Here is a 26224-nt window from a genome sequence, read left to right on the forward strand (position 1 = left end):
ATAAGAAAACATGAGAAAAACATATTTACAAATACAAGAAATGCTAAGAACATATAAATATATATTTATATACAAATGCAAGGATATACTAAATCATTTAGGATAAGATACAGAAAATCAATTTACAAAGACAAAAACGTATGGAAAATTTGTACTATAGTTAGTACATCTTGGTAGTGAATTTTACCAACACAGATAATAAGTATAGCTACAGTACATATTATCAAAAGTGATATGATGCTGGATAGAGAGGTATGGTCCATTATAATTCTTTACTTAATTTTTTAAAGTTTTAGTGGTGCTTTCAGGCCAATGAAATCAACCCCTCTAGCTGTAGCCATGCCATGTTTCACCCCTTTTCTGAGTTCATCAGTACTGTATAAGTGGATTGTTTGGCCATGCCTTAGAAATAATGTAAAAAGCCATCGGCATTCAGAAGCCATGTAGCTGAGAGTAGGTGATTTAGGAATCATTTGCATGTATCTCATGGGCTTTCACTACAAGAGGTTTAATGTATTACACAGTGAAGATTCTAGCTTTTGCTGGGAATTTTTCATAGTATTTACGAATGGCTTGACTGTGTGACCATCTTACCCTTTGGTTTTCATGTTATTTGGGATATTTTGCAGTCACCCTTATTGGCAATGGGCTAGTTTTTAAACTTGTTCCTAATGTATGACAAAATATACTTATGTGGTACTAACATGTTAAGAAAAGGGTAAAACATGGCATGTCAGGAGTGAGAGTGGCCTGACTTTATTGCCCTGAATACACCAGTAAAGACAAAAAAAAATAAATTACTAAAAAAGTCATGGACATTGGGAAGCCATGTAGCTAAAACACTGGTATATCCTTAAGGGCCAGTTGTGTATATCCCACTGTCACACACTACAACAGGCAAAACTTTGCTGGGATTTTCTTGTGTTCATTTATCTACTGATCGATCAATCTGTCTATCTATATCATCTCTGAGATCACATAAACATATTGAAGAGAAAGAAAGAGAGGAAAATGCAAATCTCACCTGCTTGCTCTTCAAAGAGTCTAGCAACGCTAACGGGTTTTGGTGATCTTTTAAACTAGGCATTCTGAGCACCAATCAACTATCCAGCCTCAAACATTAATGATTAGGGTATGATCTCTAAACACTATAAGTAAAACTCTAAAACTCTTAATCTTCCCTAACCTTTGAGCCAGCCAGATTAAAATAAGATGTTGTAGGAGATTAGAGGACCATAGAAAACTGGTTAATGTTTTCTGAACATTATTACAGACATGTTTAGAAAAAAATGAGAAATATTAATTTTCATAAAGAAGTATTTGGACAATAAATCGATAGAGGATTGTTAAGATTTTGAATAATAATATTCCACACCTTATAAATGTTATGTAAATGAAGTTATTGTTTTTCTTTAGAGAATTCATGAACTGTACATCACTACCCTGACTGGAGAATTAACGTTCTGCAGCAGGCTATTAATGTACAAGTAATGTCCACTGAAAAACTTCATGACAGCATATCAAGCTGCCATTGAGCTCGGACTGAAAAAACCTAACAGCCGCCATTATTTTACACTCACTAAGCAGCGCTTTTGCTGTTTAGTAAGTAATTAAGAAAAAAATGTATGTATGCGTTTGTCTGTGTGTGATAGTGTATGGGTGTATGAGAGTGACAGATCGATTAGTCCTTTATCTTACACTCGCTAAACAGAGCTTTTGCTGTAGTTTAGCAAGTATAAAATAAATGAAAATGAAAGAAGTGTGTGTGTGTGTGTGTGTGTGTGTGTGTGTGTGTGTGTGTGTGTGTGTGTGTGCGCGTGCGTGCGCGTGTGTTTCTGTCTGTGTGTGAGTGAATGTGTGCGTGAAAGCAGAACAGGCTGTGTGTGTGTGTGTGTGTGTGTGTGTGTGTGTGTGTGTGTGTGTGTGTGTGTGTGTGTGTGTGTGTCTGAGAGTTAAGAGTGAGTGAGATCCCTGGTAGCAACAGCATCTGTTAAGAGGTTTGCAAACCTCTTGCCCATACTCTCTCAACCTCTCAGCACAAGACATTTGGACAGAGCCACAAATAAGGGACAAATGACAAAAGATAAGGACAGATTTTAAATATTTTTCTTATAAACTTAGAAAGTTGTATGTATTAGCATGTATTATCTGAAGGATATGAAGTCTGAAACTCAAATGTCTGTCATTTAATAACTTCAGTCCCAAATGATTTGCCAGAAAACTACGCATTTTGTGAGGATGGGACCAAACATAGAAGCCAAAAATCTGGACAGTAGAAAAATATGCTTTGTTGACTTAGCTCAAAATATCTGGATAAACCTAAAATAAACAGGGAGCAAAGGCACAAAATAAGAATATATTTTACTTTATTATTAGGATTCTTGTTAGCATACATTTTCTGAAACAGAGGTGTGCATGAGAGACTGAGTGAGAGTGACAGTAAAGATGTTTGCATACCTCTGGAGCTTTCAGCTGAAGAAATCTGGATAAACCCTAAAATAAAGAGAGAACAAAAGCTCAAAATAGGAACATATTCTAATTACTACTCTTATAAAATTACAAACTTGCTTAAATAAAAGGATTTGTGTTAAATGTATGCCATTATTTAGTAACTTCAATCTCCAGTGACTGGTAACAAACCAAACATTTTAGATGTAAGGGACCAAAAAATAAAGCAAATGCCTGGATATTTTTAAGTGTTATATTTTGGATGTAAAATGCCACCTCCAATAATATTAACACATACTACAGCAAGTTTGAAATATTAGGAGGAGGAATATGCCTCTCAACCTGGAATGATAAAAAATCTGGACAAAGGCTCGTGAAAAATAGGTACAACTGACCAAAAATTGGTATGCTGCTTAACATAAAATTTGCATGCATAATTATGCAGCCATGCCCACTCTGATGGGATTGTGGGGTAAATAAATGCTCACTGTTATGCCTAGAGCCTCCATGCATGCTCCCATCTTTAAATGAAAAAAGTTTCCCTTGTATGAATAGTTATAGATTCACAGTCAGGATTGCTAAGTTCTGTGACTATGCATATTGTTTTCTGCATGCCATAGAAACCTATATGTAGTATATGAAAAAAGTAAAATACATATTTTCCATACCTTTTTATGAAGTTACTCATTTGATCCCCCAGAACACACACAAACTCATGGTGCATGCTGCTGTAGTTAGCAGCAAATATCATGAAGGTAACCATCCACTGCAATGCACTGAAGTTTAGAAACTGCACATACAAAAATTATTTTTTACATTTTTTCAGAGACTTCCAACTCTCTGCTTAACTACTGTAGTTTATACTCTATTTCTAGCCAATCTCTGAGGAGCTGCACAGACAATTCACATCATCTTTGAGCCAGTAAATCAGATTGCAAGAAATCCATGCAGTGTTAGGACCTGCAGGAAATTCTTGCCAGGTTTTTGATTTAATTGTACATTTTGTTAGAAGTTCTAAGTTAATCAGTACCTATAAGTGTTCAAATATTTTTTGCTTTGCTTCTAATGTTAGCATTAAAAGATTGGGCATTAGGTATGAGACTGGCACAACAGGCAAAACCCATTACAAGAACAATTTAAAGGTATTAAAGTGAGTTTTGACATTCACTGACTTGATACAGTAACAGTAGTGGGTATGGGGCATATAGCCATTTTCCTAATTTGTCCCACAAACAATCTATCCACCCCTTGAATTTCTGCTTGCCCTTCTTCTGGGCTTCAGCCTGTCTTATTTTGCAAAAAAATAGCAATTCTTTCTAATAAGGGGTAGGAGAATGGCCTAATGGTTAAGGTGTTTACCTTATAGACCCAAAGTACAGGGTTCAATTCTCACATGGGGTAACTGGCTAGGCTTAAAATGCCCTGAAAGGGCAGGTAGCCTAGTATGAACGTATATGTCCTTTACATACTTCCTTTCATATTGTTTGCCCTGTCTTATATCTTCCTGTCATTCAGACTGGTGCCTGAAATGCAACTTAAAACCCAAACTTCATTTTTCTTGCATGCCAACTGACAACCCAGCTTAAAAGTCCACTGCAAATACACACTGAGTCAAAAACTATCCACCACCAATTAATATATAAAAAGTAACAGGTACCATTATTCATTCCTGCTTTATTTGACAAAACATTTCATTCAACTAATATCACTTGCAAAGTTGCCACAACATTGTGTAGCTTTATGTTAAGTAAGGGGATCCAGTGGGTGAAGCCCCCTGCATGGGAGTGATTATGGGAATTATGTCTCCTACTTCACCTAGGACTTCGTTGTTTTTAGATTTTCATTGCTATGTTTCAACAAAACAGTCTAATGAGGAAACTGGACCACATCCCTAAAAAATAAATGCCATTTGCATTTGCTGAAAGTGTTTAACTGAAATTCTTAATAAGTATTGTTAAGAAAAAATCTTACTCCATCTTTATTTTCTTGTGATCATTCCTTAGGCAAAGTAAAATACAATTCACATGGCTCTGCCTGCCTGAAGGTCTGAGTCAGATTGTAGGGAAAGATAATAACTACCTGGTTTTAATAGTCTCCCCATTTCCACAACTTATGGAGAAGTTACTGGGCTTGCTTAAACAGTGTGCATCTTTTTTTCTTCTTTCTAGCATAAGAATTGCCTTATGTTAGTCCCCTGCATTCTTATATGTAACTGTCATGTAGGGAGTAGATAAAGCCATGACTATGGAACCATACCTATTTCTGCATGAAGAGCTATGGCAGTTTTGTGGCCCTTGCCTCCCAGTTATGGAGGAAGGTTGGTGACACTCACAGGTGGGTTGTTTTCTGAATGCTGTATAAATAAGTAGATTAGGGCAAAGAAGCTAATGAGGTGATGGTGTGCTGCAAATGGAAGTTAATCTCCAATATGCAAGAGAAATGGAGGGGGAGACACTACTCTGTATTGCATAAAGTGGTACTCAATCATAGATAACACAGCTGAAAAATCATAGCTGGTATTTGTTTATATTGCATCATAGTGTTTCTTTCAATCAATAATTTACCATCAGAATCCTTGTAATCCTACATTTTCAAAGTGAGAAATCTGGCATTACAGAATGAATTAAAGTAGTGGGAAACTTAGAAACAAAGTGACAGACAAGACCACCTGTCTGTGTGGTACAGAGAATAAAGCAGTAAATAGGACACAGATGACCAGTGACTGGAAATCAGCTTTGAGATGGACAAGGAGGTGGAAGTAAAAGACTTGAACTTGTCAATCCTGGGGAGAATAGGTGATTTCCAATTGACCAATCACTCCTGTCCAAGTGGAGACTTCCATGATACCAGTGGACAAAACCAGGGGATATGAGCTTACTAATCATAAACTGGCGATGTTAGCTAGCCATTGTGGCCCAGTTTGGAAGGAGAACACTGGATTCCCAACAGAAACGTGATGCTCATGAAAACAAACTTGGGGGGGGGGGGGCGTCACAGTTATAGTCTAATAGAAATGCTGCCATAGTCCATACCAAGTATGAAGTAGGGCTGGGGGGGGGGGGGTGTCACAGTTATAGTCTAATGGAAATTCTGCCATAGTCCATACCAAGTATGAAGTAGGGCTGGGGGGGGGTGTCACAGTTATAGTCTAATAGAAATGCTCCCATAGTCCATACCAAGTATGAAGTAGGGCTGGGGGGGGGTGTCACAGTTATAGTCTAATAGAAATGCTCCCATAGTCCATACCAAGTATGAAGTAGGGCTGGGGGGGGTGTCACAGTTATAGACTAATAGAAATGCTCCCATAGTCCACACCAAGTATGAAGTAGGGCTGGGGGGGTGTCACAGTTATAGACTAATAGAAATGCTCCCATAGTCCATACCAAGTATGAAGTAGGGCTGGGGGGGTGTCACAGTTATAGACTAATAGAAATGCTCCCATAGTCCACACCAAGTATGAAGTAGGGCTGGGGGGGTGTCACAGTTATAGACTAATAGAAATGCTCCCATAGTCCATACCAAGTATGAAGTAGGGCTGGGGGGGTGTCACAGTTATAGACTAATAGAAATGCTCCCATAGTCCATACCAAGTATGAAGTAGGACTGGGGGGGGTGTCATAGTTATAGTCTAATAGAAATGCTCCCATAGTCCATACCAAGTATGAAGTAGGGCTGGGGTCACAGTTATAGTCTAATAGAAATGCTCCCATAGTCCATACCAAGTATGAAGTAGGGCTGGGGGGGGGCGTCACAGTTATAGTCTAATAGAAATGCTCCCATAGTCCATACCAAGTATGAAGTAGGGCTGGGGGGGCGTCACAGTTATAGTCTAATAGAAATGCTCCCACAGTCCATACCAAGTATGAAGTAGGGCTGGGGGGGGCATCACAGTTATAGTCTAATAGAAATGCTCCCATAGTCCATACCAAGTATGAAGTAGGGCTGCAGCGAAGAGAGTAGCACCAAGTAGTTCTCTGGCCTGGGACAGATTCCCTCGGGGGGGGGGGGGGTGAAGCCAAATTTGCAAGCCCAGGCAGATGACTGCATGTAGATATAAGCACAAAATCTTTCATGGCTGACTAATTGATAACCCCTCTGGTCAGCTGTTCCTAGGGACAGGTAGGGCCCTCTGCATTTAGAAAGGAAGGTCTCAAGACTCATGGGGGAATAATGGTTTGCAGACATAGAAGGAAATAGCAGGCAATACCATGGAACAGTTCCAGACCACATATCTGATATACTGGTGAGCTTTTAATACAGATAATTTAGAAGGTATCAGTTAGTAATCACTTCATTCACCAGTCAGTGTGGTTGGATTTCTTGACTACAACAGTACAGGTGAAATTCCACGGGTGCACTAAAACATATATTATGCTAACTCAGATGTGACCTACTGCTATATTTATTCATATATCTTATTAGTACTGTGCACCTGCTTTCTTCAACAGTTTTTTTATTCCTTGTGAAATTACCAAGAGCAGAGGCTTGAAACCTTTTGTCATTTCTATTGTGAACACTACAGCATGGCTGCATATAGCTAACCAGTTCTGTGCTATAATGTCAGCATTATGACCGCTGCCAGTACAAGTCCTAAACATATAACTAGGAAATGAATGAGCATGATGATGGAGGATTACACATCACTACTGCAAACCAAAACTGGCGTCCAGTAACTTTGTAATCATGCTCAGCATGAGATAAACATTCCATGCAGATGTTAATTGTGGCCAGAGAGAGATGCTTTCATTTTAAATTGTGGACATACATACATTAATAGTAAATAAAAAGAACTATTTATCATTTTACACAGATGAATGATGCATACATACATGCACCTTGATGCTACGTGCTACTGCTACCACCTCTCCAGAAAGACTGTTTCAGTTCTCTCCCAACGTTTCCACAAATAAAATGTTTATTTTCATTGTATGCATTCAGCTAACTTTATCTTTAAACTTTTCAGTCACAGAAACTTGCCTCACTGACATGTTGTGATCTGGCACTGGCAGCTGAATGAATCTAGTATACCAATATACACATTTTTATTTTCTCTTTTACCTGTCGCCGGAGAATAATTTTCTTATCTTGGATTTCTGTCCCTCGACTCCCTCCCTCCTGATCCTTGGTCTGGGACTGAGTCTATGATTTTTGGGCACTGGGTGGACTGGTCTGAGCTCCGGACTCAGCTCAACCTTGACTGCTGCTGCACTGTACTGTAGTAACTTGAAAGTAATACTTGCATTTGCTTCTTGTTCTTCTTGGCTTGGCTGCAGCTGGCAGAACAACACAGTAGTTAAGTTAGTTAACTTAAATATAACAGCTCCTCATGTATGTGTTACCTGCCCATTCAGTGTACCAGACGTACTACTAACATATGTAAAAAGGTAAACAGTAGTCGAATTCCGAATTTCTGACAGTCTGCCTGCTGATGCTGACGTCATTGAACACACACCTACACGTGATGATGTCAGCAACAACTTCAACTAAAAAAAAAAAATTCAAAACAAAATCGGGAATTGAAGGGGCCACTCGAGAATTTGAGACACCCCATTATTTAGACCTCAAAACCGGTAAATACCGAGGAATTCTGCACGGATGAGAGGTATGTGGAGGAACTATTTTACATCAAAAATATATTTAAAAAAAATTTTTAAATAATATAGTACATAAATAAATAAGTAAAACACAACAATTTTACAGAGATCCCATTCCCTAAGTGTAATAATGCCCTCCAGGTGTGTGTTAATGTGTAATGTGTAATTAATGCCCTTCCAGGGATGTAGAGGCCCTCTGCCTCTGGGCAGGCATTAATTACAAATTAATACCCACCCTGTCAGGCATTATTGCTTGCGTATACATTTTATACCTAGATATGTTAATTTTCATTTTTTTGAAAAACACTTGAGCTTATATGGTGATTATCGTACACTGGAAAGTTAAATGAAGTTTGGCAACAAACTAAGTTGTCCCGGGACATCTTCATGGGGGGGGGGGTTAGGTTAATATTAGGAGGATTTAAGGGGTTGGGGAGGTGAAAGGGTTAAGTGGATTCAGGGACGGTTGGGAGGAAATGAGATAATGATGGGGAGGGGCTTAAGAGGTTTAGTCTAGAGTAGTTGGGTTAAGCAATCACATTTTTGAGTGAACTTGCTATTGCAAGATTACGTCCTGACGACCTGTGGGTAAGGTGGTGCACAGGTAGGCTTTGGTTAATGCAAGTATATGGGGAAAGGTACTGCTAGGTAATTTTCCTTATCTGCTTTTTTTTTTTTTTTTGTCATGAGGTAATTTAAGGGCTGTGGTTGGTTGTGGGGTCGTTAAAGTTGCATTTGGCCTGCTGTCCTTTACAGCTGCATTTGGTCAGTAGTATGGTCATTTTCTACTGGTCGGTCACTCAGAGAGTGCTGCATTATTTATTATTTTATTTATTTATTTTCTTCTTCCTCCACTGGTCATTGCTGGTGTGGAATGGGCATGGGTATAAATTTTGTGCAATCCTGCCTATGTTCAGCTTTCCGGGGATGTTGCAGTTGTTGCATGTTTTCGTGGGTTTTTTCACAGGGCTGCTTGCCATTCTGGGGTCATGCGCGACGTAAATGTGGGTGCTCTTGGATTGTTCTGGTGTATGGTTTGAGATGCTGCGAACAGAGCAAACACCGGCAGTCCTGCAGTGCTTCATCAGTGCCAGAAAAAAGAAAAAAACTCCTCTTCAATGTGCCCTGTTTACTTTCGCGGGCTTGAGGTGCTAGGGTCAGTGGAAGGGGCAGTGCGCATGCTCTGGGTACTCGATGCTTCTTTTGAGGTAATGTTCTGGTAAGGTAATTTATATATATATATATATATATATATATATATATATATATATATATATATATATATATAAAGCCTTGAAGTAGCAATGCGACTCCATCACCTGTAATTTATGCTACCTATCTGTTCCTGCGTTCATGGACACACACACAGAGACAAGTTGATTTTCTCTTGTTGACTGCTGGGTGAACGGGAGCTGTTTGGTGTCGCATAGAGGGCTGTTGGATTAACGGGAACTGTTTGGTGCCACATAGAGGGCTGGATGCCACCTTGCAGCTGTGTGTAGTTTTCCAACTGTCTTCCCGTTGGTCTCGTGTGTTGTGGTATATCTGGTGAGCAGGGGTATATTGATTGTTTGTCTCTTGCTTGGCCTAAACAGGTACAATAGTGACGAGAGTGTCTGCTGCTCATATCGATCAGGGTCAGCTTGTGTTTTGGGTGGAGGGTTTCCTGGGGCTGTGCTGGTCCTCTTCTGGTATGTGTTGACTGCTTCGCGGGCTTGGGGGCACCCTTATTACAGGAGGGGCAGGGCGAGTGGGCATATAGTTAAATGAGAAAGGGAAAACTGTCTAGGGAACTGCATTGGTGGTTTTGTTCAGTACTGTCAGGGCGGGGGAACAGGTGGAAAGGGAGGAGGAAAATGATCATGGCTGTACTTTTCAGCTGCAAAATTGCATAGCTGTCCCGATTTTGCCCCACACCACATAAAAAAAAAGAGGGTGCTAGGGGATAACATTTATAGACTTGGGTATGACCTATATTTAATTCAGGTCTGTTAACAGGGAGGAGATTCGTTTCCATATTCAGCTGGCAGGCAATTCAAGCTGCTATCAAATTTCTCCATTGCAGAGCCTCCAGGTTTCTCAGGTGGTTTGTTTGTCATGGATTTAAGCCCATTGGGAGGTTTCTTGTGACAAGGTTGTGGTTGTCCAAAGTAATGCTGTCAGGCAGGGGGTCGCAGGAGTGCCTGCCACTTCATGGACGGCGAAGGTGTAGCCTGAGGATCACAACTTGTGACTGTTGGAAAATGAGGTGGTAGGATCATGGAATTGCAGGCCTTGGGAAGCCGAGGTCTCTTGGTTTTAGTGTCTTGTGCTCAGTTCTGTTCTGCTTAATGACAATTTACATCTAGCCTTAATGCCCTGTTTACAAGTTAAGTTAATGTATATTTCATGTTAAGGGCAACTATCAGATGCATCAAAGAAGATGGCCATTTTCTACCATCGCTGGCATGGTTGGAGGATATGGAACTTGCTGCACAAGGTAATACAGTGAGTTGGGGTGAGAGAAACCAGTAACACAACCAGTCATGCTAGCAACTTTTGCAGTGATAAACACTCTGTGTGATTTGGTCGGCTTACCTTCATTTGGAGGGAGGTGCTAACTTGTTTTGTGGTTGGTGCAACGATGTACTTGGTTAAAGCTGGCATGTCTTAATGCTCAGTTTTGAGTGTGGAGGCTTACTGTTTGCTTGCCTAAGATACATAGTGCCCCGCTTTTGTGTTTTCTAAATACCTGTTGCCATTATTAAGCATGAGCAGTATGCTGTTAGCTAGGGACTAGTTTGCCTTTAAGTTGCTCTTTATTTTCTATAGCCATGCTTTAAGAGGTCTGGCATTTAGGTTCATAGGTTCATACTAGGCTATCTGCCCTAGGGCATTTATAAGCCTAGTGTGTTTGGCTTTCGTCACCCATTTTAAATTAATTTTGCTATGCCTTTTTTTTGAGGTTAGTATACTGTGCCTCTGTCTAACAGTGACACAGAAGTGATAGCCGGGGTAAACCTACGATCTCCCATCCACTCATCAAGATTCCTCTTGAAGAGAGTCAATGTGGGACTCTGCCTAACCTGGACTGGGATTTTATTCGAGAGTGAAGGGAGCCTCTGGGTTATGAATCTGTCCCTCCAGCATGTCCTATTTATTTCATTGCTGAGGTTCAAGTCTCTCGAGCGCGTAGCTCGATGGGATTTGGATTTTCTGAGGTGCAGCATGTCCATTAATTCCGGGTTGAACATGGCTTTATACGTCAGGCACAGATCGCCTCTGAGCAGGCGGTATGCCACTGAGTAGAGCTGGAGTTTCTTTAACTGAGCAGCATATGGCATCTGTTTGAGCCCTTTGATCCTCTTGGTGAGGTACTTTTGGGGTGTTTCCAGTTGCTGCAGGTGTCTGGTAAGGTACATCCCAAAAGGGGCATTGTACTCAATTATGGGCCTGATAGGGGATGAGTAAAGTGGCACGATGACCTCCACTGATCTAGATGTGAATCCCTTCATGATTAGGTGGGCTATATAAAATGTTTTTCTAACCACTTTGGCCACGTGGTTGTCAAATGAGAGATTGCTATCAACTTGGGTCCCCAGGTCCCTAATGACTTCTTCTGTACTTAATGGATTACCACCTATGTGGTAATTTGTGGGCACTTTGTTTTTGCCAAAGGGGATGACTATACACTTTTTGGCATTTAGCTTGAGGCCATGGCTCTGGCACCAGTTGTCTGTTTCTATGAGGCCCTTTTGGAGGATGCTTGTGTTGGCTGGAGAGTTGATTATGGCACCCAGTTTGCAGTCATCTGCGAACTTGGTCAGCCACAGTCCTTCCGTGTTGGCCTGTACCGCGGAGAAATATATACCGAACAAGAGAGGTCCCAGGACTGAGCCTTGTGGGACGCCACTTGTAACTGGTTTGGAGTCTGACATGGCTCCAGCAATTCTAACAATGTGGGTTCTGTCCTTGAGTCAGTTTGCGACCCATCTAGTGACATAGGGGTTTATATTTAAGCTGGTGAGCTTATCTATAATGCCCGAGTGGGGTACTGTATCGAAGGCTTTTGCGAGGTCCAGGCAGGCTGTGTGGACCACCTTCCCCTCGTCAATGGCCTTGGTGACTGTTTCAAAGAAATCAACCAGGTTTAAGAGGCAGGATCTGCCCTTAACAAAGCCAAACTGGGTAGGATCCAGTGTCTGTAGGTCCCCAATATCTTTATTTATGAGGTCCATGATGATTCTTTCCATAGCTTTGCAGACCAAGCTAGTCAGGCTTATGGGGCAATAGTTTCCAGGATCCGTTGAGGCACCACCTTTGTGGAGAGGGGCCACTGTTGCTGTACGCCACTTTTTGGGTACATATCCTGTAGTAAGGCTAAGATTGAACAGTAGTTTTATGTTTGGGTTTAGCTCTTCTTGGAGTTCATGTAGGACACAGCCGGGACACCATCTGGTCCCATTGATGCTGTGATTTTGCTTTGGAGAGGGCGGCTCTTACCTGAGCATCTGAGATGGCAGGGGGGCAGCACTCTGTTGGGATAGATATTTGCCCTTTTGGTGGGGAGGGGGGAGAGAAGTTTGCACTGAACCTGTCAGCTAGGATGTTGGCAATGTCTGTGGGCTCTGTGTATTTTTTGTCATTTTGGACTAATTCTGAGCATATCTGGGAATTCCCACCCAGGTTCCTAACATAACTAAAGAAAGCCTTGTGATTATCCTTAGTGTCCTGTGCAATTTTTCTCTCGAAGCTGGCCTTAGACGATTTTATGAGTGCCCGTAGTTTTTTGCTAATACTGATCAGAGATGCCTTCCCTTTTTGGGATTTTGCTCTGTCATGTAGTAGCTTCCTCCTTCTATTGTATAGTTTGTTTATGGCTGGGGTCTACCAGACAGGACGTCTGCCTTTGGAGGATTGGGTCTTGGTTTTATTTGGGATTGCATGATCCATGCATTCCTGAAGGTATTCATAGAATGCGTTTATAAAGGATTCTGTGGTCTGGGCTGTATTTTCCACAGGCCCAGGGGCTTTGAAGGATTTCGCCTCGGTTTTGAGGCATGTGAAATTTGCTTTAGAGAAGTTTTTCACTGTGGTTTTCTGGGCAGGGGGTGGGGTCGGGATGTGAATATCCAGTGAGATTAGTTTATGGTCTGATCTTACCAGTGAGGGATACACTTCTGGTCTGGAGCATAGTGTCCCCATGTTGGTGATGATCAGGTCCAGTATGTTTTCCCCTCTTGTGGGAGTGGTAACAAGTTGTTCCATAGCGTTTGAGTTTATAAATTCTAGGAACCTTTGGGCTAGGGTGTTGGAGCTAGAGTAATGCTCCCAGTCTATGTTTGGGTAGTTGAAGTCACCCAATATAATGGTGTTTGGAGAGACCTTCATATTTTCCAGTATTCTCAGGAAGGCCGAGTGGGGTTCCTGTGTTTGGGAGGGTGGTCTGTAGCAGGCTATAAACTGGAAGGCAGTTTTACCCACAGTTAGTTGCACATGGATAGTCTCTGATGCTTCGTGCTGTGCCACCAACCTGGAGGTGTGGGTATCTTTGACAAATATTGATACTCCCCCTCCTTTTGTGGTTCGGTCCAAGTTTTGGGGCCGAAAGGCATGGTATGAGGTATAACCTGGTAGTGCTGGGGTGCTCTCGGGAGCCTTCAACCAGGTTTCTGTTACTGCACAGATATCGATGTTCTCCATGCTAAGGAGAGTTTCAAGGGATGCATCTTGAGGTTTCGACTTCTTGCATTGAGTAGCATTACTCTTAGCTTCTTATCCCTTGTGATACCTATGGAGGTGGGTTTGTCTTTTGAGCCTTGCCTAAAAAGGCACTATGGGGTAGCAAGAGCCTTTGCCAATATCCAAAAGCCCAGGGTGACAGGTGCAAGCCATCCCTAGCGAAGCATCGTGGCTTGTCGAGCATGTCATCCCAGGCTGACAGGCATTGGATCCCCTTTGAATGACACCAACACTTAAGCCAATTGTTGAAATTGATCATCTTGTCTTCATATTGTGGCATCATTCTTGGTGAGGGTAAGATGCTACTCAAGGTCAGGGTCATACCGGCCTGGGCTACATGCTCAGAGAGCTCCTCTATGTCTCTTTTCATGTAGTCCAGGGAGGTACGTCTCAGGTCATTCACACCAGCATGGACAATGACTGAGTCATATTTGTACTTGCCTTGGAGTGACCTGAGTGCTTGTGTTATGTGGCGGATCCTAGCACCCAAAAGGCAGCTCGCCGTGACCTTCTCCTTGTTCAGCCTGGTGAGCGAGACGTCAGTGTGCCTGACGATAGAGTCACCTATTACAAGTGTATCAGGTGTGTTGTTTAGCCGTAAAGGCTGTGACTGTTCAGCACACTGGCTTTGTGAGCTATGTGTTGCACGTGTTTTGTTTTGGGGTAGCGGTTGCTTGGGTGTCTGCTTTGGAGGTCTCTGCTGCTTAGGAAGATTTTTATTTAGAGCCTCCGAGTATGTTTTTGTGTGTTTATGTGTTTGGTTTGTTGTCGTGGTAGGTCTATGTGAGACTGGAATTGTAGTGAGTGTGGTTTCCTTCTCCTCCTGACTGGTTACGCCAGTACTGAGTTGAGAGAGCTTAGCCTCCAGTTTGGCTATATGGTTGCATCTCTCACATGTGTTGGAATTTGTTGGGAGGAGGAGAGGGTTGTTTGTGTACATGAGGCAGTTGTAACATTGCCTCAAGATTCCCAGATTCACCAGCTGGACCGGAGAGAAGATTGACAACTGACCTTTGGACATGCTAGAATAGTATTGGGGAATTCCTTTATAATTGAAAAAAAGGGCCAATGGGGAACAAGGTACTCCAGGGGAGTTTGTGAGGGTGTAGTGCTTTTAATTTTTTACAGCTGACTTATATAATTGCTTTAGTGAGCAAGTGCCAGGTAACTTAAATGCAATGTGTTACAGGTAACTTAAATGCAAAAACGACAAACAGTAACTTTCAAGTGAAACAAGGAAATAAGTACAGTAAGCAATGCAGATATCACTAGGGATCCACAGAAGTGCTAAAAGGCCGTGTTTTAGGTGGAATTAGTGTTTCAGGGAAATAAACAAACAACAAGCATACAAACAAAGCTAGATTCAGCAGGCCTGGATCTAGTCTATGCTACAGCAAACAAGGTGTACCAATTTCAGTAAGAAACAGTTAGAATATGCAGCCACTATAAGCCTTTAACCAGAAATTCCCTGCTCAGAAGGGCAGAGTCCAGCCTCTCCTCCCACAAGAGTGCAGACTGCAGTCCTTCTTAACGTAAAATAACTGGCCTGAAGCCCAAGTGCTTAAACCAGAACTAATACACTTTTAGAATAACAGACACTGAGCTCTCAATCAGCAGTTCCCAACTTAGAAGGATGTAAGCTACCTGTCCTGCCACCACAGTGCAGGCCACAAACCTTCCTAATGTAAAACAACTGGTCTGAAGCCCAAGTGCTTAATCCAAAAGACTTAGAAATGATGGCTACACTTTAATCAAGTTACTACCAGCAGTAATAAATACAACTGAATACTTTAAAGAATGCCTGGATTAGTGCTCAAGTTATACAAACAAAGCTAGATTCAGCAGGCCTGGATCTAGTCTATGCTACAGCAAACAAGGTGTACCAATTTCAGTAAGAAGCAGTTCAAATATGCAGGCACTATAAGCCTTTAACCAGAAATTCCCAGCTCAGAAGGACAGAGTCCAGCCTCTCTTCCCACAAGAGTGCAGAACACGAACCCTCTTAATGTAAAATAACTGGCCTCAAGCCCAAGTGCTTAAACCAGAATGAATACACTTTTAGAATAACAGACACTGAGCCCTCAATCAGCAGTTCCCAACTTAGAAGGATGTAAGCTACCTGTTCTGCCACTACAGTGCAGACCACAAACCCTCTTAATGTAAAACTGGTCTGAAGCCCAGGTGCTTAAACTAAAAGGCTTAGAATGAGTTACACCAAGCAGTAATAAATACAATTGAGTACTTTTAAGATGACGCAAAAGCAAAATAAAGTAGGAAAAAACACAAATACAGTAAAAGCAGATAATTTTTTTTTTTTTTTTTTTTGTGGAAAGAGAGAAAGGAGTAGCAGAAACTAAGCTGATTGGCCTTCTCAAATGCTCTCCCTGTACTGGGTAGAATGAGATAATGACACTAGACTGGGAGGAGGGTCCCAGATCAAATTTACACTAGGGGTGGGCAACTGCAAAGCCACCAACTATAAAAACACTATACTAACAGGGAGGCAGGGTGGGAAACAAACTGCAGAAATGTTACTCACAGCTGAAAAGCAGCAGTGAGCCTTTAAATGAAAGTTTTAAACAGCTAAAGGAGCCACTAGAAAAAAGAGTTTAACTGCAACAAGTTATCATAAACAAACAACCCAACAGATGCTTAATAAGAGTGGACAATTTCCAGTTAATACCTCATACACAGTGAAACTAGCTAGAAAAAATACACAGTACACAAAGTGCTATAAACAACAAAGAAATAAAGAACAAAATAAACAAAAAATAGGATACTTAATGTTATATATTATAGCTCCGAGTTTGCTGAGTGTCCTTCCTTCGATTATCTCACTGTAAAATGGCAGAACACTCACAACTGAGCTCCTTAGGTAACAGAAAGTTGAAACCTGAGACAGCTTTTAAGAAAGAAATCTCAAAAGAACCAATGAGGTGCTTAGTCTAAGCTGTAGTCCAGGAGACCTCAGTCAGCCAATAACCTCAAACAATTCTCTCTCACTGAAATGCCTGATGGCTTTGGCTAAAACAAGATGTCCCTGAATTATGTGCTCAGACACACAGCCTCCACAAACACTAGGCCCAAATACAAGCCTGAATATGGAAATGCTACAAATATCCCCACTACTTAGAACAAACTGCAGAAGTGTTACTCACAGCTGAAAAGCAGCAGTGAGCCTTTAAATGAAAGTTTCAAACAGCTAAAGGAGCCACTAGAAAAAAGAGTTTAACTGCAACAAGTTATCATAAACAAACAACCCAACAGATGCTTAATAAGAGTGGACAATTTCCAGTTAATACCTCACACACAGTGAAACTAGCTATAAAAAATACACAGTACATAAAGTGTTGTAAACAACAAAGAAATAAAGAACAAAATAAACAAAAAACAGGATACTTAATGTTATATATTATAGCTCCGAGTTTGCTGAGTGTCCTTCCTTCGATTAGCTCACTGTAAAATGGCACAACACTCACAACTGAGCTTCTTAGGTAACAGAAAGTTGAAACCTGAGACAGCTTTTAAGAAAGAAATCTCAAAAGAACCAATGAGGTGCTTAGTCTAAGCTGTAGTCCAGGAGACCTCAGTCAACCAATGACCTCAAACAATTCTCTCTCACTGAAATGCCTGATGGCTTTGGCTACAGCAAGATGTCCCTGAATTATGTGCTCAGACACACAGCCTCCACAAACACTAGGCCCAAATACAAGCCTGAATATGGAAATGCTACAAATATCCCCACTACTTAGAACAAACTGCAGAAATGTTACTCACAGCTGAAAAGCAGCAGTGAGCCTTTAAATGAAAGTTTTAAACAGCTAAAGGAGCCACTAGAAAAAAGAGTTTAACTGCAACAAGTTATCATAAACAAACAACCCAACAGATGCTTAATAAGAGTGGACAATTTCCAGTTAATACCTCACACACAGTGAAACTAGCTAGAAAAAATACACAGTACACAAAGTGCTATACACAACAAAGAAATGAACAAAATAAACAAAAAACAGGATACTTAATGTTATATATTATAGCTCCGAGTTTGCTGCGTGTCCTTCCTTCGATTAGCTCACTGTAAAATGCTTGCCTTTACTTTAAGTTGTTCTTTATTTTCTATAGCCATTTCAATATATATATATATATATATATATATATATATATATATTTTTTTTTTTCTTTAAAACAGGCATGGCACAACAGGGCTGCAGTATGTTTATCTGGGCGGTCTGCTTTGTGATTTAGCAGATGAGACAGCTCATTAACCATTATGTATTAAATGATTACATTTGCTTTGCAATTGTTAAATGGTGGTTAATAGGCAAATCATTGAGGGCTAAAGTCGATAAACAATGGTACGTATTTTAGCTGCAGCTGTCATATCCTGGAGGGTGGTCTATTTATCATAAATAGGGATTTTCGGAGAGGTTATTGGCATGTCTTTTGATAATTCTGCTAGGAAATGTCAGACCTTAGTGTCAGGGGGAAGGAGGCTGCTTCCCCTGCGGCTTATTTATTTATGTATGTTTAGTGCATCATATTTATAAATTACCAGTCAAAAAAAAACCACTTTGATATGGTGGAGTCCCTCTTGGCATAGGGTAAATGCCAATTTTGGGAGGCTGCTAGGAATGGGAGGGCTGTTCAGTGGGCATAGGTGAGGTATAGGTAGTAGTCAGGTTGAGGAATGGTTTTGGACTTGGTGATTTATTTCCTCCTCTGGGCCAAGGAATTATTTTGCCATTTCTTTGGGACTATTCAATGGTGGAAGTATTGGGCAATTTGCCTGAATATTTTATATGTATACATATATATATATATATATATATATATATATATATATATATATATATATATATATATTTTTTTTTTTTTTTTTTTTTTGTGCCACATGGGCATAGGTCAGGTTTGATAGGCAAAGGGCAAAGCTGTAAATATATACTACCATGGCAGGGCTAATATTCTTGACTATAAATTATAGTGCCTTACAAGGTACATGGTTCAATAGGTGTGCTAAAGGTTATTGGTGTGCACTTTGCTTTGGATTTCTCTGTTAAGGAATGGAGTGACTGATGTTTCTCTGTCACTGATTATCAAAGGACAGCTATACCTCTCATCTGTACACATTTTCACGGAATGTTCAGATTTTACTTCATATTTTCAGGTTCTCATAAAATTGGTTTTCGGGCAACTCCCTGAGGGTTGAGGTCAAAAAATAACAGACATTTCAGTTTCAGACTTTATATCTTTCAGACATTCAAGATAATGCAATACCTGTTATTCTATCAATTTGCTAAGTTTGTAAGAGAAATATTTAGAAGTGTCCCTATTTGTGCCTTTGTCTTCTCATTATTTATGGTTTGTCCAGACTCCTTGTTCTAGGAAGTTGAGAGGTATGATGACAGTCACTTACACTTCTTTGATTATAGCATGGCTGGTGCTACAGAGATCGTGTTAATATTTCTGGGGGGGGCATATTTCAGTCTCTCTTAGGATTAATTGCTAACCAGTTAGATTTAAAATTTGGAAGTGGCATTCACTTGGGGTTCTATCTTCATGTGATTGTCCAGTAAATACGGGCAAATCTTTACAGCCTGGATGTATGTACTGATAGGATTTGGTAACAACAATGGTGGGAATTTGAGTTGATGTGACTCCACTTACCTGTCGGCTATTCTAACTTTATAAATAGCAATATTTAAGAAATTGCCACTATATTGGGTCATTGTCCCACTTTACTTATAGCTTGGTTTACACAGTTTCCTCAGTGAATTTGAGAGGGATGACTAGCATGTGTTTTGTTGCTATTTTGTAGTATGTGAACATTGCTGGCCTGAGGTGGCAGAAGAGACAGATTTAGCACAGTTAGGTTCTCCTTAGAACTTTAGGATCTTCGTTTGGGGCTCTCAAATCTGTCAGATAAATTATGGTAAACATTAAGGGGGGGTCATACGGATAAGGTGTCTGCCCCATAGACACGTGGTATAGGGTTTGAGACTTGTTTTGTTCAATCTTGTAAAGGCTATGTACTTAATCTGTTTTATTTTGCAGGTGGTAGAGGTCCAGAAGTTGATGGGGCATTGGTGGTGATCTGAAGGAAAGTAATTGAAAGGTGATGGAGGCTGTTGCCATGGAAGTCCTGGTCATTTTGGTACTGCACAATGGTGTCACAGATGGGGTATTGCATAGATTTGGAAGGTAATGGATTCTGCCTTTGATCGTGGTAGCCGCATTGCATTTGTCAAGGGGATTTGCATTAGGGGGTGTTTAAGGCTGGGCAGGTAGTGTACTTCATTGTTGGGCATAGGCGAGTTTCAGGACCAGGTCAAGGGGTGCTGGTTGGGTGTGAGACTTGATACTAGTTGTTCTGACTGGGTGTGGATTTGCATTCAAGGGGTTATAGTATGTGGTGTTGTGGTGGTTATAGGTTGTCAATCCATTCAGGTTGAGCCATGATTTCAGCTTTGAAGGTAGTTGGCCAAAACGGTATGTATTCTTTTGGTGTGGATGTTCCAGTGTTACAACGGGGTTACGGTAATCCTACTTTACTTAGTTTCATTAGGGTGTGTTTTAGTGATGGCATGGCAAAGGGGTTTATGACGGGATTCTAAGGTGCATTACAGATGATGGGTAGACCAAATGATGTTTGGCTTGACCCTTCCCTTTATGGGAAGTGGATTGAACAATTTTGGGTAGAATGGAGGGGGAAAAGCCTAGTCATGCTGGTTGGCGGAGAAGAGGGATAGGCTTTTCCTCTTCTGTTCCCCCTCTGATGTCTGGATGTTCATTTCAAGGATCTGGGGAAAGGAAATGAGTAGTTTTAGGAAGCTTGCTGAATAGATAAGCAAGCTGAGGTAAGGATGGTGCTTATTTGGTGGAAGGTAATTCAGTGGATGGTGTATGAAGTGAGTTGGGACGCTGCTTCATAAGTAAAGTAAGCGAGCAGAGGTATGGACCCAGCTTGTTGGGCAGGGTGAGTAGGTATGCTGCCCTGATTAACATTACAATAAATGGTGTATGAAGTGAGATGGGATGCTGCTTCATAAGTAAAGTAAGTGAGTAGAGGTATGGACGCTGCTTACTAGGGCAGGGTGAGTAGGTACGCTGCCCTGATTAACATTACAAGGAGGTTATGTGGTATTAAGAATCAATTATATCATGAATAGTTGTAATTAATAAAGTTGGTGATCAAAGCTATGTAATGGAAATTTAATATAGGTTGTCAAATGTCATTTGGTGTGATGTGTGTTATTGAAGAAGACAGGGACAACTTGTAGTTTGGTACTCTGGTAAAGTTTTTATAACATTTAGAGTAATAGGACTGTTGTTCCTTTGTTACTTTAAGCAGATTCCACCTAAATTGTCAGACTGACTAGATAATCAATACAATGAGACAACACGCAGTCTCAAGCTATTTTTAACAGTACAAGTGAAACTGGACCCGGGCATGGAAAACTAATTTATTGCACAAACATAAAATAAAAACAACGGTTTAGCGCTTTCATCTGTGGATACAGACTTCATCAGAACAACAATTCAAACATTTTCCTGCAGATTTAAAAACTATTTGGCGCCAAAAACATTTCAATCGGCAGCCGAGCAGCTTATTTAAAGTGCTAGTGCATATAAAAACTTGAACATGGTTATGAAATAGCTATACTATAAAAAAATATATATATTAATGAGATCATATCTATCCTATTAATAATAAATATAACTATAAATATAAATTCAAATACTAACATTTCATAATCACATTTATAAAACCGGACTATAACATAATAATCAATAAATTGTATGTCAATTAATAATCAATACATGAACTATAAAAAACATTACTAAAATAATGTGTTGCAATATACAAATATGTCATAAAAATCACTTAAAATTATTTAACTCTATTTATGTAAGTTGCAATAATGATCTAATTAGTTTTCCGTGCCGGGGTCCAGTTTCACTTGTACTGTTAAAAATAGCATGAGACTGCGTGTTGTCTCATTGTATTGATTACTTTAAGCAGATACTTACCTCATTACCTCATCGGTGAAAGGTATAGATCCAACAGTAATATTATTTAACCTGAGGTACTGAATAAACTGTGTTTAATTAAAAGGTTCTGTTATAGGTTAAGAGGTAATGATGACACTCCCTTTTTTTTGAAAGATTTTAGTGTGTCCTTAACAAATACAGTACTGCTCACTATCTCTTGGTTACATATTTTTAATTTATTGCTAAGTATTTTATTTGAGGGTGGCAAAGTGGCACAGCAGATAGCGTTGTCACCTCACCGCAAGAGGTTTCCCTGTTTGATTCTCGGCTGGGGTGTCTTCTGTGTGGAGTCTACATGTTCTCCTTGTGTTCGCCTGGGTTTCCACTGCTTGCTACAGTTTCCTCTCACATTACAAAGACATGCAGTAGGTGGATTGTATACTGTAAATTGGCCATAGGGGTGCATGTGAGTATGTGGTGTGGATGAACTACCACAGCAGGGCTATTTACCTCGGGGTGTAAACCTTGGCTCTAGATCATTGTCACTTTTGAAGTGATACCTTGACCCCATGTGCAGAAATGGGAAAAAGAGGATTATGGTTGCATAGATGGTGGATGGATGGTAAGTATTTCATTTAAAATATGTTTTTCTTTTGTTTTAATAATATTTCAGTTCATATAAAACATGACACACAGTGACTTAATCATATGGAAATTCTAATTGCATTGCGCATGCTTCTGAAAAAGAGAAAAGTTGTTTTTTGGTTATGCCAAGTGCAGGTTGTTTTCTGCCACTCTTTTGGCTCCCTACTGTTGACCACCAGCTGATTCCATAGCCTGCTCTTTTCGCCTGGTTCTTTAGTGAATCTGACTTAACCACTGCTGGACTAAATTTGTCCCATTTTTGGGAGCAGTCCTAGGTCAGAGGCTTCCTTTGACACCACCATTACTACTGCTGAGGAACGTTTCTTGCTAAGGCCTTATCCCAGCCCTGCACACTCAAGTACCTGCCCAGTGTTTGCAGTGAATTGCACCTTGTATTGTCCACACATTTTCAGATGTCTCAGTAAAGGCCCTGCTCCACCACGGAAAACAGCCCCATATCTTTCTGGCCTCCACTGTTTTTCCAGTGCCTCATCTGAATCCACACATCTATTACCCCTCACACGACAGACATGCCAATCCTCCCTACCTGTGTCATCAATTTCTTCAGCTACTAATTGTACTCGGTGGCATGGGTCATAGTTGAGGCTTTTTCCCTCTATACTATCAAGGCAGGCAGTGCCCCACATAAGTTATCAGAAATTTTTTATTCATTGTATCCATCTCATAACATTAATTATTTTTACGTACCCATAGTTTAGATGAATGAGGTGAAGAATGAATGTGCAGCTCACGTGTAGTAATTCAAGATTTCTCTAAACAAGTACAGCTCCATTCTCTATCCAAGCTCCTTACTAACATTAATACTTTCACTTGCATGATCGTCTAGTCTGATAAGGACTTCAAGTCATCCAAAGAGCAGAAGGTAGTGATGCTGACATCAGTATTAGAAGCAACAGTGCTGATGAAAAGCACAGAAAGGTGCAACACACAGACAGACAAGGTTGCTTGCCAAAATGTGAGCAGAAGTTACTATTTCGTATTTTGCATCATAATAGCTTTTTGGTAATAGAATATGTCAGTATCAAAGATATTTTTCACTTTTACCTGCAACAATATTTAAATGGTTCATGCTGTCATTCGTCAAGTATCCTTGTGTGTGTGTGTATGTGAAAACTGTAATATGATAGTGTTTAGGAAAAGCAGTATTACCTGTTTTTCTTCCTCTTCCCATCACTGAAATGCTGTGTGAATAAATTGTGGCATAATGACTATGTGTAATTATATATCAATGTACAAACAAATAAGAATGTATTGCCACTTCATCATTATGCGTTGTTGCCTCACAGCAAGAGGTTCTCTCGTTCGATTCTCGGCTGGAGTGCGGGGAAAGCCTTCTGTGTGGAGTCTGCATGTCCTCCCCGCGGTTGGGTGGGCATTCGAAAGACATGCGTAAATGGGCGTGCCTTCGATGAAGGTTGAACGTCGAACTGGCACCTCGGCGTTCGCGAAAATCAACTGCCAATCATTAGCGCACCGGAGTTCCGCTGTGGCGACCCCTAACCGGGGAAAAAACGAAAGACAACGACAACATCATCTGGCCTGCAATTTTTGCTGTAAATAAATTGTAAGCATATTCACCTAGGATTCCTGAGCCCAACTACTAGTTAAGCAACACTGACTTTTGTGTAAATAGCTTTCAGTGTAAAAATAAACTGTTTTAAACAATTATGATTGTGAATTTGCTTATGAATTAAACAATCCATGACAGCTGATAAACACTTGGCTGACCCTCTTTCTTGCTTATTTCAGTCACCCAGAGAGCAAACAGCTATGCACTTCGTTTCATAAGTCTTAAAGGCAGACTCTGTTTTAGTGGATATTACTCAGCTTTTTTGTTCTTTGTCTTCATCTTAGATCGTTGGCTGTGACCACGAATTAGGAAGCACTGCTAAAGAGGACAACTGTGGACTTTGCAATGGAGATGGCTCTACATGCAGGCTCGTTAGAGGACAATACAAGCCTCAGCCTGGATCTCACAAAAGTAAGACTTCCCCTGGACATTTTCAGCCATAGCTTTCAATCTGTGAATGTCAGAAATTTTTTGAAATGTATCCATATTTTACTGTGCATGCCAGAAAATTGTATTATAGTATATTTTATGTTTTATGAAACAGTGCAATGTCATTTACACTATTCATTAACTGATTAATGTAATATCAATATTCTAAATAGCCATACATGGACAATGAATCTTTTACTGTTTTTAGAATGCAATATGCGTAACAGCTTGGAGTTACCTTAGGCAGTCAGGCAAACTTGTTCTATATGATTCTAATTTGCATCATTCATAGAATGAGATGACTCTGTTCTGGTGTGTTTGGTTTGCAAGAATTAATGCCTGAAAGGGTGGGGATTATCACGAAATTGAAGTATGCCCAGTCATTTGTGAGGCCCAATGTCACAGGCTTAGGGCCTTCACACACTGGAAGGATGTTAATCCCTTGAGAATGCCCATCCTGGAAGGCATTATTGCTCTTAGAGTATTGGTTATCTATTAAATTCTTTCATATTTGTTTTTTTGTTGGTTGTTGTTTTTTTAATTACTATATTTTTATATATTTTAACAAAAAAGATCAGCCAGCTAATGTTTCATACTTGCTGTACCATATGTAACTGTTGGTGGTGAAAGTATTTTACATCCAAAATATAAGCTGTGTAAGTATTTGATGTATACACACACACACACACACACACACACAGAGCACTTATATCCAATTTGTTGAGAATAAATACACCCCAGATGGCTCATTTTCATCAAATAAATTACAAAAACAAAAATTATACAATGCAAGGCATTGCAACTCTCCATGCCTTCTAACTATTCCTGATTGTGCTGCATAGTTCTGTTCATGTTTTTTTTCTGAGCATGTTTTATTTGCTGCCAAACGACATTGGATTAAAGTCAGACAGTAATGCTAGAGCGTACAATATCATACTGCTTATGTGAGTTGATGGATGGCCTTTTGCAGTCAGGGCTGGTTCTACCAGTTTCTTTTACACATTTGTGTTACTTGTTTTAATTTATTTACTGTTTGAAGTAAGCCACATTTAGTGAGCATAAAAAATGGCAGCTGTTTGATTTTTGTCTTTCCAAGCTTGATGGCATCCTAATACGCTGCTGTGATGAGGAGGACTTGTTTTTTACTGGGCATCATCTGTACATTAACGCACTGATGTAGAATATTTGTTTTACGATGAGGCTGAAGCTGCACAGATCTCTCATTCTCTTAAAGGAAAATGTTTCTCTGCTGAAATCTTTGATTGACATTTTTGATTTTCTGATGGGATTATTCTAAATAGTCTTGTATAATAAGGTGCTTAGAATGGACAAGAAGAAGTGATCAGAGGCTTGTCTGAGTATAAAATAGTTTCCATGCACTGCTAAAAATAACTCCCTAACAAACACAACACTGCACCAAACAGATTCAGAATTGAGCCCTAAACTTTAAATTGGAAAAAAAATATTACGTTTTTATTAGATTCTGTGTTTATGATTATCACACTCTTATTGTACATGCAAAGGCACACTAGAAAAATAAGCATTGTTTGTAGTTTTAACAAACAATTTTGCTTGTAAGATGAAAGCCTCCTACCAACTTTACCTGTTCTTTAAGGATGAGACCGTTGTTTTCTTTAGCAGTTATAAATGTGCACACTATCTCTCTCTCTCTGCCTCCCTCTCTTCCTTTCTGCTTTTTTAATAATTTTTCTTGAATTCATAAAAAGTATTAAACAAAACTTGATTACACATAAACAATCACACTTACTATAACTGATGTTTAAATAAATAGAAAAGTTACATATAAACA

The 26224-nt window shown here is 40.1% G+C and overlaps 1 protein-coding gene across 1 annotated transcript in view; it reads left to right on the top strand.

Moving 5' to 3' along the window:
• Window positions 1-26224, top strand: part of ADAMTSL1 (ADAMTS like 1) — a 4128157-nt gene that overhangs the window by 1334644 nt on the left and 2767289 nt on the right. Inside the window, exon 5 of the mRNA XM_044061207.1 lies at window positions 24270-24396. Within this exon, the coding sequence (XP_043917142.1) occupies window positions 24270-24396 (127 nt within the window). The remainder of the gene's footprint in view (window positions 1-24269; window positions 24397-26224) is intronic.

This window comes from Protopterus annectens, chromosome 2.part0 (assembly GCF_019279795.1).
Source record: "Protopterus annectens isolate FY-2018-M chromosome 2.part0, PAN1.0, whole genome shotgun sequence".
NCBI classification, from domain to species: domain Eukaryota; kingdom Metazoa; phylum Chordata; order Ceratodontiformes; family Protopteridae; genus Protopterus; species Protopterus annectens.